This window comes from Crocodylus siamensis, chromosome 12 (assembly GCF_052110815.1).
Source record: "Crocodylus siamensis isolate JL-2025a chromosome 12, ASM5211081v1, whole genome shotgun sequence".
In the NCBI taxonomy this organism is placed as follows: domain Eukaryota; kingdom Metazoa; phylum Chordata; order Crocodylia; family Crocodylidae; genus Crocodylus; species Crocodylus siamensis.
In genome coordinates, this window is record NC_143406.1 from 2,193,322 (window position 1) to 2,214,079 (window position 20,758).

General features: G+C 55.7%; 1 protein-coding gene across 5 annotated transcripts; it reads left to right on the forward strand.

Annotated features, from left to right (window-relative positions):
* Positions 1–1,228: 1,228 nt before the first annotated feature.
* On the forward strand, positions 1,229–20,243 carry LOC149854444 (chloride channel protein ClC-Kb-like). 5 transcript variants are annotated; one of them, XM_090024081.1, is made up of 20 exons: positions 1,229–1,329; positions 3,954–4,105; positions 4,892–5,020; positions 5,440–5,568; positions 6,361–6,500; positions 8,026–8,103; positions 9,298–9,376; positions 10,910–11,035; positions 12,754–12,838; positions 13,663–13,764; positions 14,291–14,375; positions 14,850–15,023; positions 15,563–15,632; positions 15,991–16,101; positions 16,335–16,548; positions 16,886–17,019; positions 18,072–18,178; positions 18,602–18,685; positions 19,689–19,775; positions 20,033–20,243. In XM_090024081.1, the coding sequence occupies exons 2-20, from the start codon at positions 3,991–3,993 to the stop codon at positions 20,078–20,080; spliced, it is 2,097 nt and encodes a 698-aa protein (XP_089880207.1). In that variant the 5' UTR covers positions 1,229–1,329; positions 3,954–3,990; the 3' UTR covers positions 20,081–20,243. The 5 variants fall into 5 exon arrangements, with proteins under 5 accessions (XP_089880207.1, XP_089880208.1, XP_089880209.1 ...); XM_090024082.1 differs by having other exon boundaries at positions 1,303–1,329; positions 3,861–4,105; XM_090024083.1 differs by lacking the exon at positions 1,229–1,329 and adding an exon at positions 1,714–1,894.
* The last annotated feature ends 515 nt before the right edge of the window (positions 20,244–20,758 follow it).

Here is a 20,758-nt window from a genome sequence, read left to right on the forward strand (position 1 = left end):
TCTGGAGAGCTGCGTCCTCTTGCTGGCTGCCCGGGAGCGCAGGGTGCATCTCATGAGCTGAGGAAGTGAAGGCATTCGTGCTATGCTTGGCAGCCCCTATAAGCTGGCTGCGGGGCTGGACGGTTTCAGATCCGCCCTGCAAGGCACTGGGGGGGTCTGTTGTGTAATAAGAGGGGACAAATGGCATCCAGTGTTGTATTAGCCTAGTGCCCCAGAGCCCGGGGAGGTTGGGAGCCTTGTGCAAACAGGACAGATCGGGGGATTGAGTCTGACCCTGCTTCCACCACCATGAATCAGGGCCAACTGCACCCAAGCCCACCCTGTTACCCCAGCATACCTGACAGGAGAGGGCATCTCCTGCACCTGGCAGGACACGGGATCCCAATGCTCTGCCTGGCACAGGGCCGACAGCCCTGCTTCGTTCGGCCCCTGGTCTGCACAATGCACCAGCTGGCTCCAAACGGTGCCTGTTAACGGCACAGTTCCCCACACAGAGATCTCAGGGCAGCCCGTCTGCACAGAAAGCAACTCCCGGCTGTGCTCAGGGGCAGGGGTACTTGTGGAGCCAGAGCCCCGGTCTACCCGTCCTGGACCCGGGGCTGGACACACGCCTGACGTTGGCACAGATGGGGCGGCCAGTCAGCCTCACTCTCTCCTGGAGGTACAAGCCGGGTGTACGACCCCCGCCCAGTCCTTTCTCTGTGCAGTGACTTCAGGGGGGGGTTGGCTTTCACCGCATTGCTCAGGGGGTGGGGGAAACTGAGGCACAGGGAGGTTCAGAGCAATACACTGAGAAAGAAACACTGATTTGTGGGGGGGGGGGGGGTGCAGGTTTTGGGAACCCAGCCTGAGACATGGGCCAAATCCTGCTCTACCCTTGTCCCCCACCCTGGCTTTTTTGCTGGCAGAGAGGTGAAAGGGCAAATGCCCCCCAGGGCCTGAACTCCGCCCGGCTCTGGCCCAGGCTCCATGGCTTATCTTGCATCGTTCTGGGCTGGAGCAGGGTCCAGGGTGACGGTGCTAACCACACCAGAGGAAACCCCCCAGGGCCAATTTGGAGGCAATGATCTGTAGGCTCCCGAGGCATCTCCCTGTGCTCGTGCCAGGATGTGCGGCTGCAAGGAGCCCTGCCTTTCTGCTCCTGCCGACTCCAGCCAGGGCGGTTTTGGCTGACCTGTCAAGGGCGTTTTTAATGAGGACGGGAAGCCTTCGTTAGGGATGGTGGGGTGGGGTGGGGTGGAGGAGGAGCCCACTGGCGGGCTGGGACCTGGGCAGTGAGGCGAGGAGCCGCACCTGTGGAGGCAGCAGCTCTTGGCGGGGAGCGCCCAGGTGAGCCCTCGGATGCTCTGGGCAGGGGTGTCTGGCCTGGGACGGGCGGGAGCAAGGCACTCGTCTGTGATGCCCCGGGGTCCAGCCAGCGGAGGGGTGGGCTGAGCAAGGCTCTGGGAAAGGCTCTCCGCTACACTGCCACAGCCGTATCACACTGTGTTCCCATCTGTGCCCCCGGGCCAGAGCCGCAGCAGATCAGAAACCTCCCTGGTGCTCCAGGCCCTAGGGCGGTTTGATCCCTGGCTCTGCCACAGATGCCCTGAGTGACCTTGGGCAAGTCCCTCCACCTCCCTGTCTCTTTTCCCTGTGGGTGACTGGGGAGGGGGTCTAATGTTTCCTTAGAGAGGGCTGAGAGGGACTCATCTGAGGATGGTCGCCCTCCGTGCAGCTAGTCCTGGAGCCCAGTCTACTAAAAGAAGAGGGCAGGGGGGTCTTGTCTGGCAGTATCATCCTAAAGCCAGAGTCCTTCTGCATCTTGGTCACTCCAGACCCCTGGGAGCTCTCCCCAGGGCTCAGGGCTGCCCCCCCGCGCCCTGCGCCAAGCCCAGCCTGCTTCAGCAAACAGGTACTGGGGCCAACAGACAGGAGGGGGGCAGGGAGGAGGAGGTGAGATGGTGCTTCTCGGTGCGAGTCCCTGTGGGGTGGGGGCTGGGACACGTGGTCCATTTCCATGCTGTGGACTCTCCTTTCTTTCTGATCCCCAGAGGTCCCCTTTCGCTAGACCCGAGCTAGCAGCTGGGTGAGAAATGATTTCCCCTTTCCTAGAAATACTGAGGCAGTGCAATCATTGTTCCAGCAAAGATCAACCCCCAAATGTTAATTTTTGGACCATCGAAAGCCACAGTCTGAGTTTTTTCAGAATTTAAAAAAAAAGGAATACATTTTAGAGTCTCTTGAATGAAAACCTGAACAAGCCTGGGATATTTTCTTGCTGTGCTAAGCCACTTCCCAGGGAAGAGGTAACATCTCCCATCAGCTCGTCCTCCCAACTACCCCGCTGCTTGCCCACCCTCTGCCTATGAGGACCCCAAACCGGCTAGCTGCAAACCTTCCTTTTGTCTTTGCTGCAAGCCCCCCGGCCCATCCCAAGAGCCGCTCTCTCCCTTTCCAAGACAGGGTCCTGCAGGCTCAAGGGCCTGTCTGTGGGCTGCCATCTCTACCCCGCAGGGTCCTGGATGGAGGGGGCAGGGCATGCATTGAGGGGGGGTGCCCGGGGTAGGGATCAGGTGAAACCAGTTTGGATTAAACAGGAGCAGTGTCTCCAGGGGCCCAGTCCGAGCCACGATGGCTTTTCTCAGTGGGGCTACCTTTGCTTGCTGTCACTGGTGCTTCCATCTCCTTGAATGCAGCGGGGCAGCGCGGCAGTCAGGGAGCCCGGGAGGCCGGGGTATTGTGCTGTCTTGGGATTATGCTGTCCGTGCCCTCCCTCTGGTTGCTCCCACCCACTCCCTCTTGCAGGGCTCGTGTGTGTGGGGCATGACCCCTATTACCAGGCTGGGCTCTGGCCCCCTTGCTGGTCCAGGGATGTGTCAGCCACACTTACTGCATGCAGGGGCTTAGCAGCGGGGCGGGGGGAGGCCTTCGGGCTCCAGCCCCCCTGGAGAACTATTGCCAGAGCACAGCCATGGCGGATGGAGCCAGGAGGCCACGTGCAGTGGGTCTCGCTCTGCTGGAGAGGCTTCGGCAAGGCAGGCCCTCCAAGGTGACCCGCTTGGGCCGCACATGTTCCAGCTGGCTGGCCAACCTCTGCTATTATTAGTGCAGTAGGGCTTTATCGGGGGCAGGATCTTTCCTCTACACAGCTTTCCAGAATCCCCCAGGGCTGGGTATTTTTGCTGGCAGCTCCCCGTTGCTGTTTGGGGTCAGGGGGTGTCTTGCTGCTCTTGCTAAGGACAACCCAAGGTGCCCGGGTGCCCGGCTGGATTTCAGCCCCTTTGGAGGTGCGGGCCAGGGAGAAGGGCTGGGGTTTGAAACGAGCTGGAGTCAACAGGTTGGGATGCCCGGGGCATGTTCTCTACCTGGGATCTCTCGAGTGTACATTAACCACCTTTTCCACAAATGGGACATGGGCTGCCATGGCCCCCCTGCTTGCCCTGTGGCAGGTTTGGGTGTGATGCCTTGTGTTGTGTCGGGGTTGATGGTAGTTTTACTAAGCGGCTGGATTTGTTTAGGATGGGTTGGATAGGCCTGATAGGGGTTGGACTAGACGTGAAGCCTGGAGGTCCCAAGGCTCTGGATGCTGTGAATGCACGGGGAGTCTGGTTGGGATGAGGGGCAGGCTCCTTCCACCACTGAGGCCAGGCTGGAGGTAGGGGAGGGGGTGAGAACCAGCCCGAGGAAAGCCCAGGGGGCTGGGATGAGGGTAGAGAGGGACGAAGACACCAGGCACTTCATGTGGCTAATCCAACAAGGTCTGGCTCCCAGGGGAACAGTGGCAGGTGGCGGGACCTGCTTGCAGGTATCCCGGTTGCTGAACACTGCTAGTGAAACAGGCCTAGTAAGAGCCATAGCTTTCCGCCTCTGTGACGCAGCTCTTCATAACACAGCCCCTTGCAGCCACGAAGCCCTGGGCTGGCACCTGCCACAGCGCAACCACTTGTACGTGCCTCCTCCCGTCCATGCAGGGAATTGCTGCTCGTGGTGTGGAGGCATCACTAGCCCATGGCAACAGAGGGGCTGGACCGGAGGGAGCACGATGTGGCTAAGGAGGAGGAGAGGATCCTCATACTCAGCGAAATCTGGAGGCCGTGGCCAAAGACCCGCAGGAGAGTCCAAGGTAAGAGCGTGGATGCCGCCTGAGAGCAGTGAAGGAGTCCATCAGGGTCACCTAACCCGGGTGGGACAGGAGACCCCATTCCCTTCAACCTCAGATGTGACCCCCACCCCCACAACATCAGCTTCCTAATTGCCCCGATGGTCCTTGATCTTCTAAGCCGGGGGGCAGCAACTACACCTAGCGGAGCCACGGCCCAGGGGTTTCAGCAGCGTTTGGCAGTGGGGGCTTCCCCACGTGAGGTGGGGAGAAGAAGCAGCGGCAGTGATGGTGGCTGGGGACTAGCTCCTGGGTCGTTCCCACCTGCAACCTGCAGCCGTTGCCGACGGCTGGGGAAAGCACCTGTCCCTATAACCCTGTCCGTGCTGGTTCTTTGCTGCTCCCAGGGGACTCACTGGAGCTCAGATGGCGAGGAGGTGGCCCCAAAGCCATTGCTCTGGGCTTGCTCAGCCCTCACAGATGAACAGCATTTAATACCTCCACCTGGTCTTTCCAGCGGGCCCTGACAATTTGTACAGAGCCCGTTCTCTGGACGTTTGACTTCCCAAAGAGCTCTATGCAACCCAGGGCAGGGGATGGGGAGCAGGGTCAGCAGCAGGGTTGGTCTCAATGGGATCAGCTGGTCTGGGAAAGACTCTCGGAAACCTCCGTGGAATATTTCAGCCATAATGAAGCTGCCCATGGTTAATAATTGAGCTGGCTGCAAAGCGTCTTTGTGCTCCTGCCACCCCTGAGGCCCCCGGAGCTGACTGTGGTGGGGTGGGTGTGACCCCCGTGCCCCCCTTGCAGGCTGCCTGGACTGCGTGAAGCGCCAGCTGTTCCGCGTCGGCGAGGACTGGTACTTTCTCTTCGCTCTAGGGGTGATAATGGCTATGATCAGCTTTGTCATGGATTTCACCGTCACCACGTTGCTGAATGGTAACTATAGGTGGGGGGAATCACGACTGTGCTAGTGAGCCAGGACACCTGGGCTGCTTTCCTGCCACTGACCCTCGGCAAATACCACGTGGGTTTCATGGGGACGGCAGCGCAGTACAGACCCTCCTGTTTTAGCTGATGTACCACACTGGGCAATGGAAACTGAGAGCTGGAAGCGAGTGCGGATGCCTGGGGGAAAGATGTGGTTGTGTGGACATCCGGAGGGGTCCACGCTAGGCTGGGCTGCCCCGTGACGGTCCCAGGGTGTTGTAGGTGGGGTATCAGAGTAGATGGACCTCAGCAGGGAGGGGTGTGAGTTACCAGATGAGCCGCACGGCTGGGATATGCGGGTAGCTAGGCCAATGGCCCATGCCCATGTGCATTTCTATGCCCCCCACTTGCCTATGCTTATTTTTCAGCACACCGGTGGCTTTACCAAGAGCTGGGGGATTACTTAGTCCTGAAATACCTGTCCTGGACCATGTACCCCATTGCCCTGTCTGCTTTCTCCACTGGCTATGCACAGAGCATCACTCCGCATTCGGGAGGTGAGTCTGATGCTCCGCAGCTGGAGGCTGCCTGTGGGGGCCTGTGAGCAGACTGATCTGCTAGAGAGCTGGCCTGAACAATGGGAGAAGCTCACGACCAGTGCCCACGTCCCAGGAAACCTTCCCGCGGTTGGCATGAAGTGGATCTCTAGCTGGTCAGCTCGGCAGAGAGACCAGGTGTCATGGCTGAACAAGCACTAGACGGATCAAGAGCCACTAGCTCAGGGACAGGTGATGACCTGCTGCTTGCCTACAAGCTCCTTAAATGGTTGAACATCTTTCTGTGGGGCATGGGCTGATGGGAGTCCAGGACACCCCAAGGACCACTGGAGACTCAACTCCCTTCATACCCCGCAAGGGTCAGGAGTTTGGGGCACTGGCAAGGGTAGCCGTTTTCATAGCTTCAGCTGTTCGGTGTATGGGCTTAGTGCATAAACAGAGAACTTGACTCTCTGGGACTGGTAATGAGGATTTCCACTGGCACAAACCACCAACTGGGGGCAAAACCCCTTAGCCTCCTTGCAAGCAGCAGATACCTCTTTTCCACTTTTGGAAACTAGAGGAAACTGGTTAACCAGCCCTTCTGTCTGCCTTTGGGCAACTAATGGCCTCTGGTCTGAACTGCAAATGTCCTGGTCAGAATACACCCTTGACCTCAGGCCTAGCTAGGAGTTGCCCTGGAAATGCAGAAGTGGAGACCCAGATGTCGCCACCTTCATTTCCTTTAGGTTTGGATCGCTGAGTGGCACCCAGAAGTGCTCTGATGTGTCCCCCATTTCTGGGATTTTCCAGGCTCTGGCATCCCGGAGCTCAAGACCATTCTCACCGGGGTCATGCTGGAGGACTACCTGGCCATCAAGAACTTCGGAGCCAAAGTGGTGGGGATGACTTGCACCTTGGCCGCTGGGAGCACCATCTTCCTTGGCAAAGTTGTGAGTGTCCCCAGACCAGCTTCACAGCTGGTGGGGATGGAGGGGTGGATATAGGGCTGGCAACTGTGGAGTGCTGCCATGGAGCGGTTCGGCCACTGTCAGGGTTAGCGTGAAGGTATGGTGAGGAGACAGGGCCAGACGACAGAGTTGCTGCAAAGAAATTTTCCAAATTGTGAGTGAGATGTGGAGTCAAAATGCTTGGGGATGTCCAGGGAATGGGAGCCCACCCAAGCAGGGGCAAGTCATGCAGCTCCTCTCACTTCAGCGGGGCCCTGTGGCTTTACGTCAGCTGAGCACCTGCTTCCAAGTCACGGCCCTGGAAGGGAGCCCGGTGGCTGGGGGAGTCCTCTGCTTCGAGTCACCCCAATGGCTTTGAAGCCCAACGGGAGATGGGACATGTGTAGACTTAGGCTAATGGGCTGTGATTCATAGCACAATAGTTAGCCTGGAGGCAGGGTCATACAAATACAGCTCTCCTAATTCTGGTTCCTGAGCTAGAATGAGTACAGCTTAGTGCCTAGAGGTCTAGCTTTGCCTTGGCTTGTGTTAAAATAAAAGCCATTTTGCAATGAGCCCAGCTTCCCTGGCCATCTACATTTGTTTTGGCTGCTGTTAACTCCAGCCTTCCCCTTACATTCAGAAAGCCCCGTTTGGGAATGATTGCAGCATGTCCATAGTGCTTCTAACCCTCGAATGCCCGATGCAGGCGTGCAGCTGTCTGCCGCTCTTAAAGCAGCCCTTTGCCCTAGCGCCGCATCTCCCATGTGTCAGGTCCACCAGAGCATCCCTGAAGTTTGCTGACACCTCCCTGCAGTGAGAAGGACCTCCCTCGGCGGCCTGCGCCCATGCGTTTCACTGCGGGAGGAGTTGCAAGCAGCTGACGGTAAAGCATGAACTGCTTTAACCCTAAGCTGAAGTCAGACGTGTGCTGGAGGTGTTCATTTAAAAATAAGAAAGTATTACTATGGTTCCCCTCGGTGGGAACGCCCCCAGTAATAGCGCCACAATGCCCAGCTGCCGGCTTTGCAGGCACGAGGGAGGGAGCATTGGGTCCCTCTAGTGACTGTGACGTAGGGAGCGTGAAGGTCTTGCCACTACTGGCAGGTGTGCTGCCTTCTCCGTTCGCATGGCAGGGGCCTGAGGGTTTCTGGCTGGAAGTGCAAGGGCTCCAGGTGTGCTTCCTTGGGGGCCCATGTGAGCTGGATGGTCCTGGTGCCTGTCGTTCGCCGTGCGGCGCTACGGCACGTGGATTTGTCGATTCATTGCAGCACAAGGTACCAGATAATCTCTGGAGAGGGTCGGCTCTCATGGGCTTTCCAGCTCACACCCTTGCCCAGAGAAGTTCAGACGATCCGCTGGGGCCAAGTTCATACCAGTTGCTTTAACTGCACTGATGTCAGCCGCTTACACCGGGGGTGAACGTGGCCGTCGGGCTTTCAGCTGTTTCTCTGAACTGAAACTCCTGATTTTCAGACCACTGCTCTTTAGGCAAAGCACTCAGAGTCCCATGCCCCCTCTCCTCCAGGGTCCCTTCGTCCACGTTTCCAGCATCATGGCTGCCTATTTGGGAAAGATTCGGACGTCCGTCATCGGGGAGTACGAGGTAAGGCCGAGACCAGAGCAGCACCCTGTTGATGGGGGAAAGGGGAAACTCAGGGCGTCATGCCCCCTCCCCAAGACTTCTCTTCATCTACCAGGCTGATGCATTGATTTGCATCTCATATGCATATTTTAGCAGTGATTTAGTTTAACAGACATGTATTGACATTCTTAGTTGTTATACTTTATGCCTTAAGAAATAAGGAATGGCATTTTTATTAATTCCCCCCCCGGTTTTTGTCAAGCCACTTTGAATGAAAATCAGTATGCAAAGAAACTTGCAAAAAAACTGTAGCAAAGACATTTTTTGTTGAAAACAGGCTGAAAATATAGAAAGGTCTGTCAAACGTTGGCATTTCAGATGAACGCATGCATTAAACAAAGTCGATATTATTTGTTGTCAGTGAATTCAACTGGTTGTTTCCAGTCCCTGTGTGCTTCAGGAGTTTAGAGTTGGGAGATCTCAGCCTTTCCCAGCTAGCTTATATTCATAGACTGGAAATGGAAAAGAAGCTTTCCTGGGGGGCGGTTTCTGACCCGTAACTGGTTTCTGAACTTTGAATAAACACGGTATCATAGAATCAGGGCTGGAAGGGACCTCAGGGGGTCACATCGAGTCCAACCCCTGCTTGAGGCATCCCTATCCAAACCACCCCATACTAGTGCTTGTGTCTGACCTGTTCCTAAACCTGTAGATACAGCCCTATCATGCAGCTACAAGGCACATTGCCCCCAAACCGCGAGGAACACCCGAACTGGTGAAAGGTAAGGGAGGGGGACGAGGGCCTTCTCAAGGTCCTGCCGCTGCAGCTGAGCCAAATTTAAATGACTTTAGTCTCTCTGTATCTCCCAAAAAGTCCCCAGCTAGCAAAACCTGGTTTCTGTCTTCAAGTGCTTAACCAAGGACTTCTCCTTGTCTGCTGGTTTGCTATTCTTTAAAACAGCGGTAGGACACATACACTGCTTGAATATTCTGCTATATTTAAATATTTTAATGGATTTGGGTATTTAGTTTAAGCCTTGATATTAGCTATCAATAGCTAAAGGAAAATATATTTTCTTTAAATTAAAATTAAAAAAAAAAAAGAGTCCGAATACTAGATGAACAAGCGCCCAGGCAGCGTAGCTGTGACTCTCTTGGGGCTAAAGTCTGAGGCCAAACGGCTCTGTTCTGTGTGTGTTGTCCCCCTCTTTCCAGAATAAAAGCAAGCAGAATGAAATGCTGGTGGCAGGAGCTGCTGTTGGGGTCTCGACTGTCTTTGGGGCTCCCATTAGCGGTAAGAGTCTCCCAGGCAATAACCTAAATTTCAGAAGGGAACAAGCAAAGACTTCCTTTTTGAAAATGATAAAACGGGACTGATACAGCCCTGGTGTGGCTCCCCCGATGGCTACACGCCCAACTGTCATGTTTGGGACTCACTATGCTGGACCTAGATGCTCTTAAGCTTCCCGTGGCTTGAGTAGGCTGCAATTCTCTTGCCTTGCTTGTGCTGTCTAGGCACGAGCTGGTTGTTCCCCCTTTAGAGCCCGTCCGCCCTAAATTCCCAGAACCGGTGGTGACCTGTCTGCTCCCCAGTTGCTGAAGCACGCAGTTTCGGAGAGGCCCAGCCTTGTGACTGCTCTGGTGACCGGTATAACTCTATGGAGGATGCATGAGAGGGAGAAGCAGGCAGACGGGTCTGCTTTGTGAGGGTTTCTCAATGCAATGCCTCTTTACTTTCACTAGTGCAAGGTCTCAGTAAAAACACATCTGCCTAAGAACACCTACGTGGTATAAGTCGGGCTCCTCTGTGCTCAGCTTCTTCCCCTGTTGCATGTGGCCTCTCATCTGAATCACAGACTCTGTCTGTCTGCCCCTCCCTCTCTGACTGTTGCATCCAGAGCCCGTCCACTCTCCTACCCAAGCCCCCTGCACCATGGCTGGTAAGAGCCCCTGCCTTTCATAGCCCCTGGCTTCATAGCCCCTGGCTACCAACCACTGGTCAGCTCCACCTCTCCTTGCTTTGGATCCTATCTTTAGCTTGTCCACTGTATTGCCAGGTCTTCCTATCCAAATGGCAAAAAATCTGGATAGTCCACTCAGCCAGCCTAGACATACGTACCCGTACTAATCCACTGATCGCTCGCTTCCCTCCCTGCTTAGAAGTGACTCCTCTGTAGCCACCTAACAGGCAGCATGACTGGCAAATCAGACCAGGCAAAATGTGTCATTAGGACAGTGGAGAATCTTCTGCGTTTTCCACGGGGCCATTCTGACACTTTCATAAAGGCTTTATCCCCATGCTGAGATCTGGCCACTGAACAAGCAACTAGGACCCTCTGGGAGCCTGTATGGCTTCCCTAGGGTGCAATGTGTAAGCAGGAGCACATAGCTCTGTCTGAGATATCCCCAGCTCCTGGATGCATCCAGCTCACAGTGGGAGTGTCTACACGTGCATTTACACTGGCTTAAAGTTAATATGCAGTAAATGGAAACAGGCCAGCATCTACACATGCACAAGTCAGTCCGCACACGCACACACAGTGTTGTTGCGCAGTAAGGCATCTACATGTGCATTACTGTGCAATAGCTAATCAGGCATACATTTTTGATGCAGGTATCAAATTTGCACCCAAGTTGGCATAAGTCACTCTATTTACTGCATAGTACAGGTGTGCACTTGTAGATGCACACTGGTACTGTGCAGTAATTTTGGTTACTGCGCAGTAAATGTGCACGTGTAGATGCGCCCAGTAGGTATCTTTTACCATTAGCACCGTAGAGGTATGACCAGTACCACCGCAGTAACCAGAGACCTGCTTGTACCCAGGGGTGCTGTTCAGCATCGAGGTGGTGTCTTCTCACTTTGCTGTCAGGGACTACTGGAGGGGCTTCTTCTCGGCCACCTGCGGAGCCTTCATGTTCCGCCTCCTGGCTGTCTTCAACAACGATCAAGGTAAAGAGCAGAGCGGCAGCTGCGTGGCAAGGCCAGGGTGCCGTGGCTGGCAATGACAAGGTGGTGGTGGTGGTGTGGGGACCGGCTGTACCAGTCAATCACAGGATGGCTGTGAGCCACCAGTGGGATAGTTTATGCCGCTGGAGTGATTTACAGTAATTGTTTAGGATTCCCTTAAATTTCAGTAGAACCCAGCTGATTTAACCCCTGCTGAATCCTCAAGCACTTTCCCTTAAGGAGCTGCTGTATAACAGCCATATCCCCTTGTGTCGTGGTCCTGTCTCCTCTCATGAAAGAAGAGGGCTGGCATGGAGGTGAGATAGCTCAGGTGGGGGGTTTCGATAGGACATCAGGGGATAAAGTTATCCAGCGTGGAAGCATCCTGCTGATTCACTTGGCAGTCAGATCAGGCGGGCCCTATTCATTAATTCAGCCGCAGCAGTGGAAAAGGAGTCAGAGATCTCTGGAAACTTTGCCAACGGGGCAAGGGATTGTAGAGATGCTGCAGGGAAAAATCCAGTGCTTTGGCTCACTTCTGCCTCAGCTAATAATGTTTTTGTCTTATTACCGCCCTCGGCCCTTTCTCCTGATGTGTTGTGAGAGGCTTTTTTTGTATGCCATTAACCCACTGCCGAGCTCCACCTGCGTTTCAGCCGTGGTAGGATGACTCCTTTGCATGTCTGCGGCTATAGTCTGTGAGGCCCTGGCGATACCTTGGCCTAGCTTGCTTATGAGTCAAATATCAGCAGTGTATTTTATTTTTCTGGGAAAAGGATTCATCTCTTTTTCCAAGACAATCCAGAAAAAGATGCTAGTCTTTGAAAGCAGACTGCTGAGGTTTAGTCTGCGTAACCCTTCCGCACCCAGCTAAAAATCAGCTCTTTAATAGGCCACGCTGTATCTTTGATGACTTGGATGCTGGTGAAAGAATCGCGGTCTATCACATCTTGTTCTGAACTCCGGGGGTGCAATTTCAGACACGGCCGCGCTGGAAAAAATCGATAGACTCCCGTGGTGTCAGCCGAGGGGATTGCAGACAAACAAAGGGAAGATTAAATGAGACGCGCAACCTCTGACGGTCTGCTGCACTGAAGCATAAATGGCTTTGGCAGCCTGTCAGCCCAGGCTCTAATGGATGTTTGCTCGTGGCACAGCCATTTGGTGTGATTAGCGGCCGTGGGGCCACAGGTTGGGGCTGAGATGTGCTGGTAGTGCTGCGTGGCTGGGAGAAGCCAGGGCTGAAACAGCAGCGGAGTGCATTCGAGATACAGAGGAGCTGCTGGTTTTGGTCCTGGGCAAGGTGCTTCCTAGCAGGACCCCAGACTCTGCAGCCCAAAGCTGTGTCAGGTGCCCCCACTCCAGGTGGATATATTTCTTGCTGGGGTCACTTGATCCCAGCTGACTTCCCACTTATGGTGGGGGGGCCTGGACCTGATGATCTCCCGAGGTCCCTTCCAGCCCCTAACGTCTATCAAATCTATGACCCCCTGGTCCCTGCACTGCTGCTGTCCTCTGCATCGTGCTTCCTTTCCTTGGAGCCCGTGCGAACGCTGCATCTTCCAAGTGACCACTTGTGGAGACCAGGCTGGGTCTGGCCCCGGAGTCCTACACCCCGCTCCTCCACTCCTGGCCATCACCCCGTGCTACCAACTAATATACAGTGTTGAATCACCCTGCGGCCTCGCCGGCAATGACCTGTGGTTCTTCCCTTCTCCCAGAAACCATCATGGCTCCCTTCAAGACCAACTTTACACTCGATTTCCCCTTTGACCTCCCAGAGATATTCTTCTTCATGGTTGTTGGGTAAGAGCAGGTCCGGTCTGGGCTGCTGTTTTGCCTTTGTTCAGGGCAAAGATGTTGCCTTTAAGGGGAGGCAGGTCAAGCAGGTCCTCATGTGCCCTGGGATTTAGGACACCTGGGTTCAGGTGCTACCACTGTGGTGGGCCAGTCACTTTTTTGGCCTCGGTTCCTCATCTCTAAAACAGAAGCAGCAGCTTCATGGGGAGGATAGTACCTCGAAGGTTGTGGGGTGCTCTGATGCCCGGTGATGAGGGGTGTTCAAGTGCTGGATGGATGTTATTAGCCAAGCCTAGCAAGACCTCTGTCCTTGGCCTTTTTATGTTCCTGGAGCCTAAGACCTCCTGAGCACAAGTGATCGCCTTGGAGCTACTCAGTCCACATGACCCTTCACCAACCAACACAACGAGCCCCACAAACCAATGTGTTGTAAATATTCATGGCCCAAATCCTCTGCTCCTGACTTAATTTTGACTCCTTCCAGCTTGGAAGTAACTTCCCTCATCTCCCTTGAAAATGGTGTTGGAGTAACGCTGTATCCCCACCCCCGGATGTGTCCCTGGGTCTCACGTGGGGAGATGGGTTGCAAAGTCACACGCTCGACAATTAAGAAATGTCAGAATTAGAGTAGCTGGGACCACCTCACTTTGCCTTCTTGTGCGTGTGCACCACGATACCAGCCCGAGCTGTCCCTTCCCTGCTCTGCAATGTTAATGACTATGCCTGGTGATCATTAATGACCCCTGAATGCCCGCATGGGGCTGTCTGGAAGGATGCTGGGGCAAGAGGGAGACCTGGCCCCTCTCACCTCCCTTCCCTCTTCTCCACAGGGTGATCTGTGGGATTATAAGCTGTGCGTATCTCTTCTGTCAGCGCTGGTTCCTGGGATACATCCGGAGAAACAAGCTCACCGCCCAGCTGCTGGCAACGGAGTAGGCATGCTGGAGGGAGGGATTTTTTACAGCTTAGTGCAGTGGGCTGGTGGGTGTGCTTGGAGACACGTGGATAGCTCTGTGTGCATATAGCCAAAGATCTCCCCTGCCCTCTCTTCATCCTGCCAACCTCCCGACCCGCTCTGCTGCACTGGATGCACAGCCTGGTCCTTATCCCCCGGGAATTAGCACAGCATCTGGCTGCCTCTTGGTCCTATCCAAGGTCCCTTGTGCCCGGCGGGCAGTGGAGACCCATCTGCACCCTGGAGTGGTCTCCTTCTGCTTCCAGCTGGACTCCCCACGCTCCCTGCCCCGTGGCGATGGTGGGCTCCCCTCCCTGCTGCAGCTGGAAGAGGAAACTCCCCCTTCCCTGACACCTTTGCTGGCTGCCAGCCCCTGCTGAGGGGAGAAGGGAGCATGAACATCATAGGCATCAACCTTCAGGGACCTCTGAGGTGACAGTCCAGAGCAAGAGCGGTCGGGGAAGGGCAGTGCGATGTGTGTGTGACTGACCGGCCTCTTTCAGCAAGCCGCTGTACTCTGCCTTGGTGGCCCTCGTGCTGTCCTCCATCACCTTCCCCCCCAGCCTGGGGCAGTTCATGGCTTCCAGGGTAAGTCCTGAGCTACACCCCCCCGGGTCCCGTGTGTCCTCTGATCGCTGGGGATGGAGCTGCCTACACCCGGGGTGTTTCTGTCCACAGCTTGCAGAGGGAATCTGGCCCCTTCCTCACATGTGGCTTCACTTAGACTTTCTTTCTAAGCTTGGCCACTCTTCCAGCTCCTCTCTGCAAATTGTTCGTCCCACTTCCTAAGTCATCTTTATCTGCCCTGAGCGCCCTCTGAAGCCAGTGTTGGCCCTGAAGCTGGTATCCTAGGCTTGATATGACTGTAAGCGTTTTGGGCTGGGGCCAATTTTACACGTGAGCAATGCCACGGATGTCCAGTGAGTTACCCTTGAAGGCAGCTGGCAGCAGAATCAGGCCGCGTCCCTGAGGACAGCCGTGGCAGCTAGGAGGAGGTGGGCCTGTGGGGGATGCATTCGTTGTCTCTGCTAGTCAGACCTCCTTCCTTCCTTCCTCCCCCAGCTCACCATGAAGGAGTATGTCTCCTCCTTGTTTGACAACCAGACCTGGGGTGCCCTTTCCCAGAATGCCTCACTGGCCAGGCCTCCTCAAGTTGACCCAGAAAACCTCTGGATGGAGTGGTGGGACCCTAACATCACCATCTATGGCAATTTGATGGTTTTCATAGTGATGAAGGTAGGCAGGGTGGGCAGCAATGCAGGGTAGACCTACCAGAGGTCATTTTGGATGAGCTGGGGAGGTCCGGGGAGCAGTGCAGTTGCTAGAGCAGAGCTCAGAGAAGACTGCAAAACCCACCCGAGAAGCAGCATCTGATAGCGTGCGCTGAACAGTGGGCTGGCCTGGTGTGGCTGCCACCTGTGCATGAACTAGCTCATTGAAAGCTGTGAGGGCGATGCAGACTTCCCCAGGGGAAAGCCCTAGTCTGGTTATGGCTAGGGAAAACCCTGTGTGGATTGAGAGGAAGCCTGGCCAGCAGCTCCTGCAGTGCCCACCTGTGTCTCATGCTTGGTCCTGAGACCCAGAAAGGCTTGCAGGGTAACTCATGCACAGAGTCCGGCTCAGCACAGCCCTTGCAGCCCAGGCCAAAAGAAGACTTCCTTCCAGGTGCCCCGAGCTGCACCTGCTGGGGAAGGGAGGGCCAGGCAGGGTGCATCTGGAAGACCACCTCGTGATGTCTTCTTCACTCTTTCTCCCTCTTGTCTTTGTTATTCAAGTTCTGGATGTTGATCTTGGCCACTACCATGCCAATGCCAGCTGGGTACTTCATGCCGATCTTTGTGTACGGTGAGTCCGTGTCACCCCGGCAGGAGAACCGTTTCTGCAGCCGAGCCTACCTGGACCATCTTACTGAGCCCATTACCACAGCTGGGCATATGGACGGCCAGCTGGAGCAGCTCGTGCATGTCCTCCGCAGAGAGAGGCTGTTGGGGTCCCTCGGCTCTCCAAGGCTCACTCTGCAGGAAGGTCTTGAGAGAGAGAAATCCCAGCAAGGCCCATATGCAGCCCCGTGAGCTCGGGTCCCTGCCCCGTGGGATGTACAATTGACCGTTGCTCTGTGCACTTGAGCTTCTGCCCCACTCTGGACCCACTCTGGACCTATAGGCTGGGCATGGTTTGATTTCAGCTCTGACTCTTTGTCCAGGTGCTGCAATTGGGCGTTTGATTGGGGAAGTGGTGGCCTTTCTCTTCCCCCATGGCATCAAATTAGGCGGCGCTGCTAACCCCATCATTCCTGGAGGGTATGCGCTGGCTGGTGAGTCTGCAGCACGTGAACTCCTGTTCTGAGCCCTTGCTAGGGGGTAAGAGGTAACGAATGAGGCTGCAGACACTACACTTGCAAATGCAGGAGTTCAGGGGTTGGACCTGTAGCTTCTGCAAAGCCCTGGGTCGTGGCTACCTTAGATCTGGTTGAGGCAGAAGACCTCACCCATCTGAGAGCTGGGCCGTAGCAAGAGGTCACTGCCTGTTTTCTTGTCTTCTTGCCAGGAGCAGCAGCGTTCTCAGGCTCCGTCACTCACACCATTTCCACCGCCTTGCTGGTCTTTGAGATCACGGGGCAGATTGCCCACATCCTGCCCGTCATCATGGCCGTGCTCATTGCTAACGCTATTGCCCAGAAGTTCCAGCCCTCCTTCTACGATGGCACCATCATAGTGAAGAAGCTGCCCTATTTGCCCCGGATCAGGAGCAGGCACATTGAGTGAGACCTCCTCTCTCCTTTGGGAAACTAGATTTTGGAGGGGATCCTGGTGGGTGGGTGGCAGGGCAAGCTGGAGCCAAAGGGGATGGGGGTTGGAAACCAAGCCCTGCTGTGGTGCAGTGACCACCCTGTGCCGGGCGTAGGGGCAGGGCGGTGGTACAAGGATCGTCCTTAGCTTGGACACGGTAAGGACCATCAAGTCTTCACATCAGTCGGAGGGGTCTGCCTCTGGCTCACATCGTACCCAGGCGGTGCTGGCAGCCCAAGGGACCTCAGTGCAGGGTTCATGGAGAGAATTGCCCTTTTCCTCTCTGACCCGTGGCCCTTCCTCCTCCAGCTCCTACCGCGTGACCACCGACCAGTTCATGAACACTGATTTTGCTGTCCTGCCCAAGGGGGCCACTTTTGAGGAAATCCTCCGAGTCGTGACTTCTACGGATGACTTGGAGTATCCCATTGTGGAAAGCGCAGGTACCAGAGCGGGGGCTGTGTCCCTGATGACGTCCCAGGCTGTCCCCGTCCTCCTGGGGCTGTTCATGCTCCTCTCTAACCCCCTCCCCAGGGCTTTAATCCTTTCTTCCTTCCCCTTCCCTTTTTCTTTCCATCTATGATATGAGGAAGTGTTGGAAAAGAGAGGATTATTTCTTCAAATACCAAAAAAGAACTGTTGTAAGAGGAGGGTGGCTGTTCTCTGTGTGTGGTGGGGACAGGACAAGAAGTAATGGGCTTACATTGTAAAAAGGGAGATTGAGGTGGTGGAATAGGGGGCTGGACCCAATGATCTGCAAGGTCCCTTCCATCCCCTAACAACCTGTGAATAGGATGAACTTCCTAATTGTGAGGGCGGTGATGCGCTGGAGCAGATTGCCTATGGAGGCAGTGGTGTCACTAGCTCTGGCAGGTCCTACAGGTGGGTTAGACAAAGACGAGGTGGTTTAGATGGGGATCATCCTGTCACAAGCAGGGGGTTGCATGCCACGACCTCTTGAGGATCCTTCCAGCCCTATTTCGTCTATGGCTTCAGCTCCAGATGCAGGAGCTGAGCACTGCTGCTGCCCTACTTCTGCAGGTCTGGGCGACGACTGGGTTGGACGCAGCACTGGGTTGAGACAATTCCCTTGGAAATGGCTGGTGTTTCCCCTTAGCTGTAGGGCCACCGAGGAAAGGAGTTGCTGCTGCTGCAGCAGATGATATTCTGAGTTTTGTCTCAGTGAATCAGGAATGGCAGGAGGAGCCTCTAAGGGTATGTCTGCACTGCACGGTATCATGGAGAGGTCCCTGAGATAGCTTAAACTAGGTCCGGTGACAATAGCAGGAGCTACCATGTGCCTAAGCCTCAACACAGCCTTTGGTGCAGAGATGCTTCCCTGGAGGACACACGCTCCTTGCCCGCCTGGGTGGAAGAAGTGTGCCTTCAGCTCAGTGCCACGATTAGGCATCAGTTCATTGGTGTAAGGGATCTGAACCACCTGTCCACCGCCTGTGCAGAGTCCTCTCCCAGATTTCCCCTCCTTCATCCCCAGAGTCCTTGTTGCTGGTGGGCACGGTACCAAGATCTGAGCTGGTCAAGTTCCTCCAGACCCACGAAGATGCCAAGCTGTCTTCCCAGGAGGCTGGGGAGAAGGACAAGGTAAGCCCAGAGCCCTTGTCTCTCCTGCTCCCAGCTCTGCAGGGGAGAGATCCCTAAGGAAGTGGCTACCATTGCCCCCAATACTAAAGCGGCTGAGTGAGTATCCGGTTGGGATGGGCTGATGGCATGGAGAAGGTGCCAACCTTGGAGAGCAATCACGGTTGATGAGCAAGCATCCAGAGGAGGGGGCTGGGAGGTTTCCTGGCCAGGAAGAGCCTCTGCGTGTAGGAGGGGTGCCTGCATGTCCCATGGCAGAGTCCTCATCAAGGCTTCCTGGTTGGGTCTCGCCCCGTCCCATAGCCTGTGCAGGATTGAACCCTGCTTGGCATTGGAGAGGCTGGAAATGCTGCTGCGGGCACTGTGCACAAGCACCCTGCTTGTTCGAGACAGCAGCCCCTCTGCCTCTATTTCCCTCCCTTGCAGGCGCTCTGCAGCGGGACACTAGGAGAAGACTGCACCATCAACCCCATCACGTTCCAGCTGTCCCCTTGCACCTCTCTGCACCAGGTAACCACACCAGAAAGGGGATTTGGGACATGCGGTGCTGGGCCCAGCCAGGGGAGGGGTGGGACTGCCCTGGCTATTACCCTGATCATGGTCTCCAGCTGCAGCCGGGAGCCACCACAGGGTGGAAAACTCCATGAGATCCACGCTTGCTTTACTCAAGCCCTGACAACCCACCCGAGGCACCGGGATGTTGGTGAAGCCAGGTCCCTGTGTGCGCTCTCCCTGGAGGTGCTTAGTGCTAATGTGTTCACCGAGCAGTTCCTAGCAGCTGTCTCCCCAGGTCAACATGGCGTGCATTCAGGGCTGTTCCACTTGCAGACGGCTGTGCATGTGGCCCGGACTCACGGTGGGGAAGAGCAGGATAAAACACGTAGGGAGACCCACTCAGGACAGAAGCAAGCTCCCCTGCCCATGCCCATCTCCACATCCTGTTCTCACGGTGCTGTGAGATGTGCTGAAGGGGGGCACTGGGTACCAGCCGGGGTTATTCTGGCTTGTTTCTTCCCCTGGGTGCTCACATGCAGGGAGGCCGGCATCTAGTGTCGGGTGGTGGGTACTGCAGAGTTGCCTTCTCTGCCGGGACTTTCGGCAGGGCAGGAGCCTTTATCCCTCCTTGTCCAATGAAGTTGCCCAAGCCCGTTCCAAACAGATGCCCTGGGCTACCAAATCGAAGTCACCCCATTGCACAGGGGGAGAGATGCCACAGGGTGAGGAGGGAGGAGAGAGACCGCCCCGTGGGAGGATGGCTGGAGAGGGTGCAGATGATTTGGGCTGCCTCTGTGCAGAAATGCCCTCCGGATCCCAAGGGCACAGACACACAGGCCTCTCCTCCTGCCTGGCTGAGAGAATGACACCCCTTCCACCTTTTTTGCAAGGGGGAAGGAAGCCCACCTTGCAAAAATAAGAGCTTGGGACTTTGGAGTCCAGCTGCCAGCAGCTGCCTCCTGCAACCCTGTTCATGGGTCATGGCTTCCTCCCCCTGCAACCTCCCCCCTTCTTCCAGACCCACCACCTGTTCGAGCTGCTGAATCTGCAGCGTGTCTTCGTCACCTCCCAGGGGAGAGTTGTCGGGGCTGTCTCAAGGAGTGAGGTATGGGCTCTGGCCAGAGGGGAATCAGGACAGCTGGGGCTGGGGCTGGGGTGGTGTCTGGGGAGATAGGGGGTGTGCAGAGGCCCCGGGCTGCATCCTGTCTTGGGCAAGGAGAGGGTGTGGGCAAAGCGGCTGAATGGCTCTCCCTTCTGCAAGTGGGGGTGGGGGTGTCATTCATTCCCCAGCTCAGATGGGGGGGATGAGGACAGTCCTCACACCTGCCAGGAGCCTCGCACACCGGCTGATTCCTCCTGCAGGTGAAGAAGGCGATTGAAGATCTGGCAAATCCGAAGACAGGCAAGTGAGAGACTCTGAGCCTTGGAGAACAGCCCGCTCCCTGTGCCCTGCCTCACCCCCATCCCTGCAGCAACGATCAGGGCCAGGGATAGACACAGATCCAGTGCTGGAAGGAGACCACATAGCTTGCTCCCCCAAAACCATTTCTTGTACATTAAAGTGTTCCTCAAAGCTTGTCTTTCCTTCCTGCCTTTCCTTTCCATGCGTGTGATAGCAGATGTACCTGTAGCTCTTTGCCCCTGAGAGCCCAGCCCTCCTCCGTGATAGCAATAGTGCACTACGTCGAGATGAGCAGTCAATGCAGAGGGCAAGTCCAGGCTGTCATGGCTGTAGCAGGAGGACACGTGCTTGGGACACATGGGCTTGGGGCTGCTGTCACCCTCTAGGCCCACGAAAAGTAAGAGCCCACCACTTAATCCCTGGAGTGCTTTTTCCTTGTTCGTTTGGTACAGGAAGTCCCGGGTCCAGATATCACCGGTTTCTAGAACAGAGGGCGACATCCTTTAGGAGCAATGGGCAACCCCAGTCACTGCTTGACTTGGCTGCCGCGGCTGCCCCCCCCCCCAGCTCCCACAGTTCCCAGCATGCGTGTGCCCATAGGCATCTCCTTCTCCCAGAGCATCCCTGGGCTAAAGCTGCTGTCCCCCATTGATCCAGTAGCACTGCCCAAGCCCAAGTGGAGCGAT

Excerpts from the sequence above, each read along its gene's own strand:
- LOC149854444 (XM_090024081.1), top strand. The coding sequence starts at position 3,991 with ATGGCAACAGAGGGGCTGGACCGGAGGGAGCACGATGTGGCTAAGGAG. Across the intron at positions 4,106-4,891 it reads GACCCGCAGGAGAGTCCAAG|GCTGCCTGGACTGCGTGAAG; the intron begins GTAAGAGCGTGG and ends CCCCCCTTGCAG. Across the intron at positions 18,686-19,688 it reads CTTGCACCTCTCTGCACCAG|ACCCACCACCTGTTCGAGCT; the intron begins GTAACCACACCA and ends CCCTTCTTCCAG.